Source organism: Saimiri boliviensis, chromosome 14 (assembly GCF_048565385.1).
Source record: "Saimiri boliviensis isolate mSaiBol1 chromosome 14, mSaiBol1.pri, whole genome shotgun sequence".
NCBI classification, from domain to species: Eukaryota; Metazoa; Chordata; class Mammalia; order Primates; family Cebidae; genus Saimiri; species Saimiri boliviensis.
This window is the reverse complement of record NC_133462.1, coordinates 4,569,133-4,584,832: the sequence shown is the minus strand read 5'-3', so window position 1 is coordinate 4,584,832 and position 15,700 is coordinate 4,569,133. Positions and strand designations below refer to the sequence as shown.

The following is a 15,700-nucleotide window of genomic DNA, read 5'->3' as shown; positions in this document are numbered from 1 at the left end:
GCCGAGGCAGATGGATCACTTCAAGTCAGGAGTTTGAGACCAGCCTGGCCAACATGGCAAAACCCGATCTCTACTAAAAATTACGCTGGGCACAGTGGCTCACACCTGTAATCCCAAAACTTTAGGAGGCCAAGGTGGGCAGATCATGAAGTCAGAAATTCAAGACCAGCCTGACCAACATGGTGAAACCCCGCCTCTACTAAAAATACAAAAATTAACCAGGCATGATGGCACATGCCTAGAATCCCAGCTACTCAGGAGGCTGAGCCAGGAGAATCACTTGAACCTGGAAGGCAGAGGTTGCAGTGAGCCAAGATCACTGTACTCCAGCCTGAGCAACAGAGCGAGACTTTGCCTCAAAAAAAAATAAACAAATTAGCTGGATATGAGTAGCGAGTGCCTGTAATGCCAGCTGCTTGGGAGGCTGAGACAGGAAAATCTCTTGAATCCGGGAGGTGGAGGTTGCAGTGAGCCGAGATGGTACCACTGCACTCCAGCCTGGGTGACATGGGGATAACCCAATGATAAATGGACAAAGTATCGAATCAGTAATTTCTCAGAAATATAAACATATATTAGATTTAATATTATATATATATATATATATATATATATATATATAGCCATTAGCATGTGAGCAAAGACGCTCAACAACATATGCTCTCAGGAAAATGCAAAATGAAGCCACACTGATCAAAGAACAGAATAGAACAAGAATCACAGAAACAGGTCCCCTCATACATGGACTTTGGTTTATGATAAGGGGCATGCAATATCAGTAGAGAAAAGATAGATTGTATTTTTTTTTTTAAGAGACGATGTCTCGCTGTGTTGCCCAGGCTGGAGGGCAGTGGCTATTCACAGGCACGATCCCACTACTGATCGGCATGCACTGACCCTCAGAGGGTATCCCTCCTTCTCAGACGGCCCCGCCAAATCCCACTTTCATCTGCCACTTCCTGTTTTCTAGACAGCAGTCTGCTGTACTTTAAAATTTTAATTGAACTTTAAAGTTTGAGACAGAGTTTCGCTCTTGTTACCCAGGCTGGAGTGCAATGGCGCGATCTCGGCTCACCGCAACCTCCGCCTCCTGGGTTCAGGTAATTCTCCTCCCTCAGCCTCCTGAGAAGCTGGGATTACAGGCATGTGCCACCGTGCCCAGCTACTGTTTTGTATTTTCAGTACAGACGGGGTTTCACCATGTTGACCAGGATGGTCTCGATCTCTTGACCTCGTGATCCACCCGCCTCGGCCTCCCAAAGTGCTGGGATTACAGGCTTGAGCCACCACGCCCGGCCTGAACTTTAAAGTTTTAATCCCTGAAAACAAAAGATGGAATCTGTTGCTGTTGTTGTTGTTGAAATAGAGTCTCCCTCTGCTGCCCAGGCCAGAGTGCAGTGGCACGATCCTGGCTCACTGCAACCTTTACCACCTGGGTTCAAGCAATTCTCCTGCCTCAGCCTCCTGAGTAGCTGGGATTACAAATGCCTGCCACCATGCCTGGCTAATTTTTGTACTTTTAGTAGAGATGAGTTTTCAACATGTTGGCCAGGCTAGTCTCAAACTCCTGGCCTCAGGTGACCCACCAACCTCTGCGTCCCCGGTTCAAAGTGCTGGGATTACAAGCATGAGCCACCGCACCTAGCCAAAATATGGAATCTTAATGAGTTGTAGTGGGAGTTCCTCTTTTTTTTTGGTCTGAGACACAGTCTTGCTCTGTCACCCAGGGTGGAGTACAGTGGCATGATCTCAGTTCACTGCAACCTCTGCCTCCCGGGTTCAAGTGAGTCCCCTGCCTCAGCTTCCCGAGTAGCTGGAACTATAGGTACATGCCACCACGCCCAGCGAGTTTTGTGTGTGTGTGTGTGTGTATTTTTAGTAGAGACAGGGTTTCACCATATTGGCCAGGCTGGTCTTGAACTCCTGACCTCGTGATCTGCCTGCTCACCTTGGCCTCTCAAAGTGCTGGGATTATAGGCGTGAGCCACCGTGCCTGGCTTGGGAGTTCCTTTATCTTCCTTCCTTGATGTTCACTCCACCTTAGCTCTCTTCCTTCGTGTATTTGCTCTTTGTCCCATTTCCACCTTCCCACACTCCCTTTTTTCCTTCCCCATCTTTATATTAAGGAATAGTCTCAGGAGCAGCACATGGGAGGGAAAGAGCTCCACAGGGACCCGAATTCCGTGGCTGGGTCAGCATCCTCACAGCACACACTGCTGGGCAGGCAGAGCACTTTGAGGTGAGGCTGGGCACAGTGGCCCGCGCCTGTAACGGCAGCACTGTGAGAGGCCGAGGTGGGAGGATTGCTTGAGGCTGGGAGTTCGAGACCAGCCTGGGCAACATGATGAAAACCCATCTCTACTAAAAATACAAAAAAAAAAAAAAAAAAAAAAAAAAAAAAGTGCCGGGCGCAGTGGCTCAAGCCTGTAATCCCAGCACTTTGGGAGGCCGAGGCGGGTGGATCACGAGGTCAAGAGATCGAGACCATCCTGGTCAACATGGTGAAACCCCGTCTCTACTAAAAATACAAAAAAATTAGCTGGGCATGGTGGTGCGTGCCTGTAATCCCAGCTACTCAGGAGACTGAGGCAGGAGAATTGCCTGAACCCAGGAGGCGGAGGTTGCGGTGAGCCGAGATCGCGCCATTGCACTCCAGCCTGGGTAACAAGAGTGAAACTCCGTCTCAAAAAAAAAAAAAAAAAAAAAAAAAAAAAAAAAAAATTTAACTGGGAATGGTGGAGGGTGCCTGTAATCCCAGCTACTCAGGAGGCAGGAGGCTGAGACAGGAGAATCGCTTGACCCAGGCCTGGGGGGAGCGGGGCAGAGGCTGCAGTGAGCCCGGATCATGCCACTGCACTCTAGCTTGGGCCACACAGTGAGACTCCATCTCAAAGAAAAACAAACAAAACCCTAGCCTCTAGATTTTCAGGGAGGCTGGTTCAAGTAATAATGAAACTCTGGTCTCCCACATACCTGGTTCAGTGTGTATTAAACTCTTTCTTGCAATTTCTTTGTCTTGATGAATGGGCTTCATCTGGGCAGCCGCCAAGAGGAACCCGTTACGACAGTTACATCAGCATGAAAAATAATTTATAGAGCTGAGGAAGCAGAGTGCTAGCAGCCAGTGAGGCAGAACTCTGGCAGGACACAAGATACTGTCAGAAGAATTACAGCAGTTCATGCTGAAAGACATGAGCAGACATCACATCCATGGCACAGAAGCAGGAGGCTGTGCAAACGCCATGTTCTGAGGACGAGAGAAATGTTTTTTAAATTTGAAACTGGGTCTCACTGTGTTGCCCAGGCTAGTCTCAAACTCCTGGGCTCAAGCGATCCTCCAGCCTCAGCCTCCCAAACTGCTGGGATTACAGGCCTGAGCTACCGTGCCTGACTGAGAAAGAATTATTGAGAGTGAAATCACTAACACCAAGAAAAACCGAAACACGCCAGGCATGGGGGTTCACACATACAATCCCAGCACTTTGGGAGGCCAAGGTGGGCAGATCACTTGAGGCCAGGAGTTCGAGACCAGCCTGGTCAACATGGTGAGGACCCCGTCTCTACTAAAAATACAAAAATTAGCCAGGCGTGGTGGACGCCTGTAGTCCCAGCTACTCAGGTGGCTGCGGCAGGAGAATCCCTCAAACTCAGGAAGCAGAGGTTGCAGTGAGCCGAGATTGCGCCACTGCACTCCAGCCTGGGTGACAGAGAGAGACTCCATCTCACAAAAAACAAAGCAAATAACCAAAACGCGAAGAGATGCAAAGACTGGTAGAAGGAATCTGGTGCTGGTGGATTCATAATTTTGAAGAACAGCCTAGAAATTATCCAAGGATCAGTACAACAGAAAGGCAAAGGAGGGCAGGATGCAGTGGCTCACGCCTGTAATCCCAGCACTTTGAGAGGCCAAGGCAGGTTGATCATGAGGTCAGGAGTTCGAGACCAGGCTGACCAACATGGTGAAACCCCATTTCTGCTAAAAATACAAAAATTAGCCAGGCATGGTGGCGCATGCCTGTAATCCCAGCTACTTGGGAGGCTAAGGCAGGAGAATCACCTGAATCCGGGAGGCAGAGTTTGCAGTGAGCTGAGATTGTGCCACTTTACTCCAGCCTGGGTGACAGAGTGAGACTCTGTCTCAAAAAAAAAGAGAAGAAAAAAGGCAAAGGAGTGGAAATTGTGAAAAGGAAGTGTTTTTTTAAGAGAGTCTCACTCCGTCGTCCAGGCTGGAGTGCAGTGGTGTGATCTCTGCCCACTGCAAACTCCGCTTCCCAGGATCAAGTGATTCTCCTGCCTCAGCCTCCCTAGTAGCTGAGACTACAGGTGCGCACCACCATACCTAGCTAATCTTGTATTTTTAGTAGAGACAATGTTTTCACCATATTGGTCAGGCTGGTCTCGAACTTCTGACCTCATGATCCACCCGCCTCGGCCTCCCAAAGGGCTGAGATTACAGGCATGAGCCACTGAGCCTGGCCGAAAAGGAAGATTTTTTTTTTTTTTTTTTTTTTTAGATGGGGTTTCACCATGTTGGTCAGGCTGGTCTTGAACTCCTGACCTCAGGTGATCCGTCTGCCTTGGCCTCCAAAGTGCTTGGATTGCAGGTGTGAGCCACGGCGCCCGGCCAGGAAGATTTTTTTTTTTAAGAGCAGTGATATTGCAAGTAATGAAGAAATGAGGTTCACAAAAAGAAAAAACAATCTCTGATTTAAAAAAAGACAACAACACAGTTCTTCAAAATCACACAAACCCTTACCTGTCACCAATATCTCAGGCTGATCACTGGGTTCCGAGGCCCAGAAAGGAGGCTTTGCCTGGTAGTACACGCAGCTGCAGTTCCCCACGTTGCCGGCTGTCACGCCCTCGAGGGTGAAGTTCATCTCCCCCGCTGGACTCCACAGCTGGATGGGCAAAGATGACCCTGCCTTCAGCAGAGCGAACATCATAGGCGCCAACAGTTGGTCTGGCTTTCGGCACTGCAGAGTCACCCTTCCACCTGCGGTCACCATACCTCTTTGGTAGGTGTGCAGTAAAGGTTTAGATAAATGTCCTGTAGGAGAAGTCAGGCTCTGAGGTCCTGGGGAGAAGTCTAGAATCCTCCAGTTACCTCCATTCTCTTGGCAGGAGGCTCTCATGGAGTATGGAAAATGAGAGATTCCTCATTTCTCCGACCTTCCTTCACTTTCTACTCCGGCTCCCTCCTACAAGACCTGTATAAGGCTGAGCACAGTGGCTTACACCTGTAATCCCAGCACTTAGGGAGGCCAAGGTAGGTGAATCACCTGAGGTCAGGAGTTCAAGACCAGCCTGGCCAACATGGTGAAACTCCCATCTCTGCTTAAAATAACAAAAATTAGGCTGGGTGCGGTGGCTCATGCCTGTAATCCCAGCACTTGGGAGGCCAAGGCGGGCGGATCAAGAGGTCAGGAGATCGAGGCCAACATAATGAAACCCCGTCTCTACTAAAAATAAAAAAGTTAGTTGGGCGTGGTGGCGTGTGCCTGTAGTCCCAGCTGCTTGGGAGGCTGAGGAAGGAGAATCGCTTGAACCTGGGAGGCGGAGGCTGCCGTGAGCCGAGACCGCAACATTGCACTCCAGCCTAGCAACAGAGCAAGACTCCATCTCAAAAAATAATAATACTACAAAAATTAGCCGGGTGTTGTGGTGCACACCTGTAACCCCAGCTGCTCAGGAGGCTGAGGCAGGAGAATCACTTGAACCCAGGAGGCAGAAGTTGCAGTGAGCCGAGATTGTGCCACTGCGCTCCAGCCTGGGCAACAGACTATAAAACCAAGGTATGCAATTTTGTTCCTGTCTCTCTCCCTCTCCCTCCGCCCCCAGCTACTCTGGAGGTGGGCTCCGTTTCTCCCTCTCTTCCTCCGCTTCCTCCCTCATCCCGTCCCCCATAGGTCGTTGGAAGGCATCCTGTCTGCAACCTGTCACCAACAGTAGAAGGACATCACTGTGCTGTGAGTGTACGTGGGGGGGATGCTTTTCTGTAGTATTCACAGGTGTACTCACCAGCATTTCCAACTTTTAAGTTATGGAGGTGAAATTCGGGCGGGCCCTCTGTAGAATCAAGGGACATCAGGGACTCCAGAACAGTTCCTGCCTTCCTGAGAGCAAAGCTTACAAGCCTGGCAGGAGTCCAGCGTCGCATCATCACGTTGCTGTTGGCAGGGACCACTGAGCTGGGCCAGGCACCAAGGGAGGGCTTGGGCAGTGACCCTGGAAGGAAGCAGAGCCCAGGGCTGGACCTGACGCCCTCCCCTGCTCTCGGGAAGCCCTTTTAAATTTTTATTTATTTATTTATTTTTGAGACGGAGTCTCCCTCTGTCGCCCAGGCTGGACTGCAGTGGTGCGATCTTGGCTCACTGCAACCTCCGTCTCATGGGTTCAAGTGATTCTCCTGCCTCAGCCTCCTGAGTAGCTGGGTTTACAGGTGGGCACCACCACGCCCAGCTAATTTTTGTATTTTTAGTAGAGACAGCGTTTTACCCTGTTGGCCATGCTATCTGGAACTTCTGACCTCAGGTGATCCACCCGCCTCAGCCTCCCAAAGTTCTGGGATTACAGGTGTGAGCCACCGCCCCTGGCCAGGAAGCCCATTCATTCATTCATTCATTCATTCATTCATTCATTCATTTATTTATTTATTTATAAGATGGGGTTTCACCATGATGGCCAGGCTGGTCTTGAACTCCTGACCTCAGGTGATCCACCCACCCACCTTGGCCTCCCAAAGTGCCAGGATTACAGGCATGAGCCACCACGCCCAGCCCAGGAAGCCCATTTTAAGAAGGGGGCGGAACAGGAGGGGATTTGGGATGACCGGTCAAGGAGGGTGTCGTTGAAGAAACACCATCTCCTCCTGTGTCTCCCTGGCCCACGAACAGTCCTGTAAGAGAATCCTCCGTGAGACAGAAGCCCCCGCCTGGGGCTGCGTCGCCAGCCTGCCCTGACCTCCGGGGACCATCCCAGAGGCTCCTGCTGAGAACAGACCCTTGGAGGTCTCCTTCTCCCCACACTGGACTGTGGCTTCTGGTCAACTTCCAGCTCCTTCCTCATTTCCCGGAGATTCTCCTTGGCTGTCCTGTGTGGCTCTCACCTCCCCCTACTCCAGGCCTTTCCTGGTTCCACATTGTCCACAGACCCTTCTGTTCTCACCTTCCATTTCAAAATGGCACTCAAGGCTGCGTGCTCGCACCTATAATCCCAGCACTTTGGGAGGCCAAGGCAGGCAAATCACTTGAGGTCAGGAGTTTGAGACCAGCCTGGCCAACATGGCAAAACCCCTTCTATTCTAAAAATACAAAAATTAGCCAGGTGTGGTGGTGCATGCCTATGATTCCAGCTACTCGGGAGGCTCTACAAAAAAATATAAATTAGCCAGGCATGGTGGCTTGTGCCTGTAGTCCCAGCTACTTGGGGGGCTAAGGCAGGAGGATAGCTTGAGCCCAGGAGGTCGAGGCTGTGGTGAACTGAGATTGCACCACTGCACTCCAGCTTGGGCAACGAATGAGACCCTGCCTCAAAAAAATAAATGAATAAATAAAAGAAAAGAAACAGCAGTTTCCAGGTTCAGAACCTGACCTAGCAATAGTACATAGTTAGAATCTCCTAACGTTGTTTCCCTTTCATTTTATTTATTTATTTATTTTTGAGACAGAGTTTCGCTATTGTCACCCAGTCTATAATGCAATGGCGTGATCTTGGCTCACTGCAACCTCTGCCTCCCAGGTTCAAGTGATTCTCCTGCCTCGGCCTCCCAAATAGCTGGGATTACAGGTAACCACCACCATGCCTGGCTAATTTTTTTGTATTTGTAGAAGAGACGGGTTTCATGGTGTTGGCCAGGCTGATCTTGAACTCCTGACCTCTGGTGATCCACCCACCTCAGCCTCCCAAAGTGCTGGAATTACAGGCGTGAGCCACCATGCCCAGCCTCAATTTACTTTATAGTTATTTATTTGACACTAAATTTATATTTATGATATTAAGATAAGGTTTCTGTTCTGAATACTTTTACTTTCACACAAAAAGTCAGAGTTGATCCTGAAAAAAAGGGTAAGCCAATGAAGTCCAGGTGGTGGAGTCATTCAGCAAAAATCACCAAGTTGAAACTAGAGGAGTTGAAGTTTGCAGAGCGCTAGTTTCCAGGGAATGTCTGCAGTGCATTCAGCAGGACTTCTCACTCCTTCCGTGCACTATGTAAGCCAAAGTTGATGTTGTTATTTCCTTCCCCAGCCCAACTATCCCACCAGTTCCATGATATTCTGCAGTCCCAGTGGATAGCCCTGAGACTTACTGAAACAGAGAAGGGAAAGCAGCTGAGAGATCATGACAGCTCCTCAGCCCTCCCAGGGTCCCTCATGGGTTCTGCAGTCCACAGAAGGGAGAAGAGCTGGAGTCATCACCGCCTCACTCCCACCCCAGCGTGTGGGCAGTAACAGCCTTGTCCTAGCCTTTCAGTTCCCCCTCCCATATCTACACTCAGGAAAGGTGTTGATGTTGCTGATTGCAACACGCTCCTTACACACCAGTGTTGAAGAACTTGACTCACAGGAAATCCTCCTGTTTCAGGCAGATTTCAGGCATCAAACAGGTAACCCCAAAATGCTTCAGACTTGGCCCCGAAGGGTTTGTATTGAAGAAATGAAAGCACTTCACTCTGTTTGGTTTGGTTTGGTTTGGTTTGGTTTTTGGTTTTTGATTTTTGTTTTGTTTTTGAAATGGAGTCTTGCTCTGTAGCCCAGGCTGGAGTGCAGTGGCACAATCTCGACCCACTGCAAGCTCTGCCTCCCAGGTCCTGGTTCAAGCAATTCTCCTACCTCAGCCTCCCAAGTAGCTGGGATTACAGACACGAGCCACCATGCCCAGCTAATTTTGTATTTTTAATAGAGGTGGGGTTTCTCTATGTTGGTCAGGCTGGTCTTGAACTCCTGACCTCAGGTGACCTGCCCTCCTCAGCCTCCCAAAGTTCTGGGATTACCGGCATGAGCCACTGCACCCGACCTTCATCACCTTTTTTTTTTTTTTTTTTTTTGAGACGGAGTTTTACTTTTTGACCCAGGCTGGAGTGAAGTGGCATAACCTCATTTCCCTGCAACCTCCGTCCCCCACGTTCAAGTGATTCTCCTGCCTCAGCCTCCTGAGTAGCTGGGATTACAGGCACCCTCCACCACACCCAGTTCATTTTTGTATTTTTTAGTAGAGATGGGCTTTCACCATGTAGGCCAGGCTGGTCTTGAACTCCTGACTTCAAGTGATCCACCCTCCTCAGCCTCCAAAAGAGCTGGGATTACAGACATGAGCCACCGTGCCCAGCCAGTTATGAGCTCATTTATTAAGCTCAGAATATTTCAGTACAGCCGGGCGCGGTGGCTCAAGCCTGTAATCCCAGCACTTTGGGAGGCTGAGAGAGGTGGATCACGAGGTCGAGAGATCGAGACCATCCCGGTCAACATGGTGAAACCCCGTCTCTACTAAAAATAGAAAAAATTAGCTGGGCATGGTGGCACTTGCCTGTAATCCCAGCTACTCAGGAGGCTGAGGCAGGAGAATTGCCTGAACCCAGGAGGCGGAGGTTGCGGTGAGCCGAGATCGCGCCATTGCACTCCAGCCTGGGTAACAAGAGCGAAACTCCGTCTCAAAAAAAAAAAAAAAAAAAAAAAAAAAGAATATTTCAGTACATATCTATCTTTATCAAATAAGAAACATTTTAAAAATAATGTAAACACCATAACTGTCACGTCAGAAAAGTTAACAGTACTTCTTTGATACCAGCTAATACCCGGTCAGTATTGAAATTTCCCTGATTGTCTCAAAAATGTCATTTCTATCAGGTTTTTAAAAAATAAAGCAGGATCTTATTAAAGTCTACAGACTGTATTTGATAGATATGTTAATTTAGCCAGGTGCAGTGGCTCACGCCTGTAATCCCAGGACTTTGGAAGGCTGAGACAGGTGAATCACCTGAGGTCAATAGTTCAAGACCAGCCCGGCCAACATGGTGAAACCCCCATCTGCACTAAAAATACAAAAATTAGCCTGTGTAGTAGCGTGTGCCTGTAATCCCAGCTACTCGAGAGGCTGAGGCAGGAGAATCGCTTGAACCCAGGAGGCAGAGGTTGCAGGGAGCCAAGATTTTGCCATTGCACTCCAGCCTGGGCCACAGAGTGAGACTCTGTCAAAAAAAAAAAAAAAAAGTTAAATAAGACAAAATTTCTAATTTTTTTTTTTTAAATAAGAAATCAAAGGCTGGGCGCGGTGGCTCATGCCTGTAATCCCAGCACTTTGAGAGGTGGAGGCAGATGGATCACCTGAGGTCGGGAGTTCGAGACCAGCCTGACCATTATCGACCACCCCCCGCACCGTCTCTACTAAAAATACAAAATTAGCTGGGCGTGGTGGTGCATACCTGTAATCCCAGCTACTCCGGAGGCTGAAGCAGGAGAATCTCTTGAACCTGGGAGGCGGAGGTTGTGGTGAGCCAAGATTGCGCCATTGCACTCCAGCCTGGGCATCAAGAGCAAAACTCCATCTCAAAAGCAAAAAGAGAAAAAAGAGATCAAGCAAGTCTTAGGTTTTAACTATGTTTTCGTCATCATGCATTTGGAAGAAAAGCAAAATGCCCCAAAGCTTGTATTTGTTTTTGGATTTTTTGTCTTTATAGCCTCTTCTTACTGTTTTGGAACACAGAAAAGTCAACAAGACAACCAATTATGACGGAGTAAAGCAATTACAATTTCAGGTGCTTCTTTGAAAGTTATTTTCACAAGATGTGGCAATGATTTTTAAAGGCTTGGGACTCTTAACAAGACCCTTTTGTTCAAATAACAGTTCTATGTATGAATTTATTTCAACAGAGAAGAGAACAATTTAGTAACAGTTATGAATATTCATGTAATTCTCCATATTGTACCAGAAAACAAGATTGATATTCTTGGGAATCTCAATTCAACACTTTATCAAATCAGATTCCTTAAATTAGGGTTGTGACTCAGAAAAAATCTTCCTCCTTATGCAGTATCAGGAAAAAGAGGACATCTCCTGTATCTCTATTTAACAACTCTTTTGCTAACAGTGAAGATGTATATTTTAAAACTAGGCTCTGGAATTTTATCAGTCAACAGAAAAGTCCTGGTAAAGTTCCATTCCAGTTGGAAATGAAGGAAGGACTGAGCGAGACTCCGTCTCAAAAAAAAAAAAAAAAAAAAAAGAAAGGGAAAGGAAAAGAAAAAAGAAATGAAGAAAGGACTAAATAGGATTTTTTTTAAATTGAGACCCTGATTCAAAAAAATAAAGAATAGCTTAGGGCTGGATGAGGTGGCTCACACCTGTAATCCTAAAATTTTAGGAGGTGAGGTGAGTGGATGGCTTGAGTCCAGGAGTTCAAGATCAGTCTAGATAACGTGGCCTAACCCCATCTTTACAAAAAATACGAAAGTGAGCCAGGCGTGGTGGTACTCACCTGTAATCCCAGCTGCTCATGAGGCTAAGGTGAGAGACGCACTTGAACTTGGAAGGCAGAGGTTGTAGTGAGCAGAAATCACATCATTGCACTCCAGCCTGGGTGACAGAGCAAGACTGTCTCAAAAAAAAAAAGAAAAAAAAAAGAATAGCTTAGTAACATGTTTTTAGATAACTGGGGACTGAGTTTTAAATGATTTTAATAAATAATTAGGCCAAGGCACGGTGGTTCACACCTGTAAACCCAGCACCTTGGGAGGCCAAAATGGGTGGATCACCTGAAGTCAGGAGTTTGAGACCAGCCTGGCCAACAAGGAGAAACCCAGTCTCTACTAGAAATACAAAAATTAGCTGGGTGTGGTGGTGAGCACCTGTAATTCCAGCTACTTGGGAAACTGAGGCAGGAGACTCACTTGAACCCAGGAGGTGGAGGTTGCAGTAAGCTGAGATCACACCATTGCACTCTAGCCTGGGCAACAAGAGTGAAACTCCATCTCAAAAAAATAATAAAAATAATTAAATAAATAATCATTCACTTTGTTAGGTGTTTATCACACCTAACCTTAAGAATATGTTACCAAAATAAAAAGTCTTGTAGATGAAATCATATCATATCTTAAGATTTACTTTAAAATACTCCAGCAGAAAATTTAAAATACACTTAGAGGAGAGGACTTATCTGTAGTTATCTACAGATAATCTACATGATTATCTCAAAGCCATCCTTTTGCTGTTGAGAATGCTGATTTTTAGCTGGGTCCATTGCCACCCAAGTAAAAAACTACATTCTTCAATGTCACTTACAAGTAGATGTAGCTGTAAGTCGTCATCTAGCACAATGATTTTTTTTGGCGGCGGGGGATGGAGTCTGGCTCTGTCACCCAGGCTGGAGTGCAGTGGCACTATCTCGGCTCACCGTAACCTCCAACTCCCTGATTCAAGCAATTCTCATGCCTCAGCCTCCTGAGTAGCTGGGACTACAGGCATGCGCCACCACATCCAGCTTTTTGTATTTTTAGTAGAGACAGCGTTTCACCATGTTGACCAAGATGGTCTCGATCTTCTGACCTCATGATCCGCCCGTCTCGGTCTCCCAAAGTGCTGGGATTATAGGTGTGAGCCACCGCACCAGGCCCGACAATGATATGTAAGCATAAATATTGTAGACAGCTTCCAAAAGAATCTCTCGGCCGGACGCAGTGGCTCAAGCCTGTAATCCCAGCACTTTGGGAGGCCGAGGCGGGTGGATCACAAGGTCAAGAGATCGAGACTGTCCTGGTCAACATGGTGAAACCCCGTCTCTACTAAAAACACACACACAAAAAAATTAGCTGGGCATGGTGGCACACGCCTGTAATCCCAGCTACTCAGGAGGCTGAGGCAGGAGAATTGCCTGAACCCAGGAGGCGGAGGTTGCGGTGAGCCGAGATCACGCCATTGCACTCCAGCCTGGGTAACGAGCGAAACTCAGTATCAAAAAAAAAAAAAAAAAAAAATCTCTCATGAAGTACACTTTCCTTCCTTCACTTAATTGCCTAAAATGCAGATGTAATGACTGACACTCTAGCACCTTTTTGTACCATGAAGATGAAGTCCAAGATGGTGGAGGGTGAGCCAGAAGTAACTTAGGTCTATAATGCCTTTTGGAGTCATTGTACCAGCCCTGGACTGCTCACTTCAGATTTATTCTACATAGGGAAGAAATCAACTGGTATTGTTTTTAAGTCATCATTATTTCGTTTTCTCTTTGGTTTAGGTTATCTGTTACTGTGTAACAAACCACCCCAAAACTGAGCAACTTAGAGTAACAATCTTGTTTTTGTTTTTATCATTCCTGATCTGGTGAGATGACTGGGCTCAGCTGAGCAGTTCTTCAGCTCAACGTGACATCTTCTTGTACCTCGTCATCAAGGGGGTTCAACTGAGCTGGAATCTCCGAGATGGTGTATGCACATGGCTGACTGTTGATGCTGGATGTCGGTTGAGTGCTTGGTGAGTACTTGATCGATGGACCTGCACGTGGCCTCTCTGTTTGATTCAGACTTCTCAGAGGATAGCATCTGGGTTTCAGGAGGAGATGTCACTAGAAAGCTTTCTAAAAGAGAGAAGGCAGCCAGGTTCGGTGGCTCACGCCTGTAATCCCAGCACTTAGGGAGGCCAAGGCATGTGGGTCACTTGAGGTCAGGAGTTCGGGATCAGCCTGGCCAACATGGTGAAACCCTGTCTCTACTAAAAATAAAAAATAAATTAGCCAAGCATGTTCATGTGTGCCTGTAATCCCAGCTACTCAGGAAGCTGAGGCAGGAGAATTGCTTGAACCTGGGAGGCGGAGGTTGCAGTGAGCCGAGATCACACCAGTGCACTCCAGCCTGGGTGACAGAACGAGACTCTGTCTCAAAAAATAAAAGAGAGAAGACAAAAGTCGTTTGTCCCTTTAAAGATGAAAAGATGAAGCCTGAAACTGACACACTGTCTCATCTTTTACAGTCTTTATTTTTTTTTTGTTTTTTGTTTTTGTTTTTTTCTTTGCCTTTTTTTTTTTTTTTTTTTTTTTTACAGTCTTAAGGAAAGGCCAGATTCAAGGTGGGGGGGTTGGGGGCGGAATAAACTCTACGTCTCCATAGGGACAGTGACAAAGAATTGGGGACCATCTTTAGTCTGCCGTGTGTTATGGTCAGTGGAAATACATAGATGTATATTTACTGAATGCCTGAGTCCCACCCCCAGAGATTTTAATTTTTATAATGGGTATAGGATGAGACCTGGATGTCTCATTCCATGTGTTAAATGTTCCTGGGAGTTAAGTCTGAGAACCACTGGCTTGGAACACACAGACTCCTTCCCATCTCAGGCCCTGCAACATGCTGTTTCCTGTACCCGGAGTTTTTCCACCTTTTTTTCTTGGCTAACTTTGGCCCTTCCCTCAGAAACCAGCTTCAGAATCCTTTCTTTAGCAAAGACTTCCCTGAATGTTCTTTAACAGCACTTAGCTGCCACGAAATAATCAACTGTGTAATTGTGTCTTTTTAATGTCTTTCCCCCATACTTCATAATAGTCAAAGTAAACGACAGCTCTTCTCTCGGAACTATTAATAGATGCTGTAATGGAAATGAAACAAGACTGCCGGGCGCGGTGGCTCAAGCCTGTAATCCCAGCACTTTGGGAGGCCGAGGCGGGTGGATCACGAGGTCAAGAGATCGAGACCATCCTGGTCAACATGGTGAAACCCCGTCTCTACTAAAAATACAAAAAGTTAGCTGGGCATGGTGGCGCGTGCCTGTAATCCCAGCTACTCAGGAGGCGGAGACAGGAGAATTGCTTGAACCCGGGAGGCGGAGGTTGCGGTGAGCCGAGATCGCGCCATTGCACTCCAGCCCGGGTAACAAGAGCGAAACTCCGTCTCAAAAAAAAAAAAAAAAAAAAAAAAAAAAAAAAAGACTGTCAGACCCTTGTTAAAGTAAGAAGTCTAGCAGAATGTTGGACTTTTAATTTTTTTCCCCCATCGTAAATGTGGGAGAAAGACAATGTAACCTGCTGCTGTGGTTTGAATATTTGTCCCCTTCAAAACTCATGTTGAAACAGCCTGGGCAACAGAGTGATACCCTGTCTCAAAAAATAGATAAATAAGCTGAGCCCAGTGGCTCACGCCTGTAATCCCAGCACCTTGGGAGGCTGAGGAGGGCGGATCACCTGAGGTCAAGAGTTTGAAACCAACCTGACCAATAAGGAGAAACCGTGTCTCTACTAAAAATACAAAAAAAAAAAAATGGCCAGGCATGATAGTACATGCCTGTAATCCTAGCTACTTGGGAGGCTGAGGCAGGAGAATTGCTTGAACCCAGGAGGCGGAGGTTTTGGTGAACCGAGATCTCCACATTGCACTCCAGCCTGGGCAACAAGAGTGAGACTCTGTATTAAAAATAAATAAATAGGCCGGGCGCGGTGGCTCAAGCCTGTAATCCCAGCACTTTGGGAGGCCGAGGTGGGTGGATCACGAGGTCGAGAGATCGAGACCAACCTGGTCAACATGGTGAAACCCCGTCTCTACTAAAAATACAAAAAAAATTAGCTGGGCATGGTGGTGCGTGCCTATAATCCCAGCTACTCAGGAGGCTGAGGCAGGAGAATTGCCTGAACCCAGGAGGCGGAGGTTGCGGTGAGCCGAGATCGAGCCATTACACTCCAGCCTGGGTAACAAGAGCGAAACTCCGTCTCAAAATAAATAAA

At 47.3% G+C, this 15,700-nt stretch overlaps 1 protein-coding gene across 1 annotated transcript; it reads right to left on the bottom strand.

Moving 5' to 3' along the window:
* Positions 1 to 3,114: 3,114 nt before the first annotated feature.
* On the bottom strand, positions 3,115 to 8,342 carry TARM1 (T cell-interacting, activating receptor on myeloid cells 1). Its single transcript, XM_039465769.2, is given in 6 exon segments — positions 3,115 to 3,137; positions 4,757 to 5,050; positions 5,937 to 5,985; positions 5,987 to 6,228; positions 6,863 to 6,898; positions 8,309 to 8,342. Coding segments are annotated over 6 exon segments (678 nt in total).
* Between the last annotated feature and the right edge of the window lie 7,358 nt (positions 8,343 to 15,700).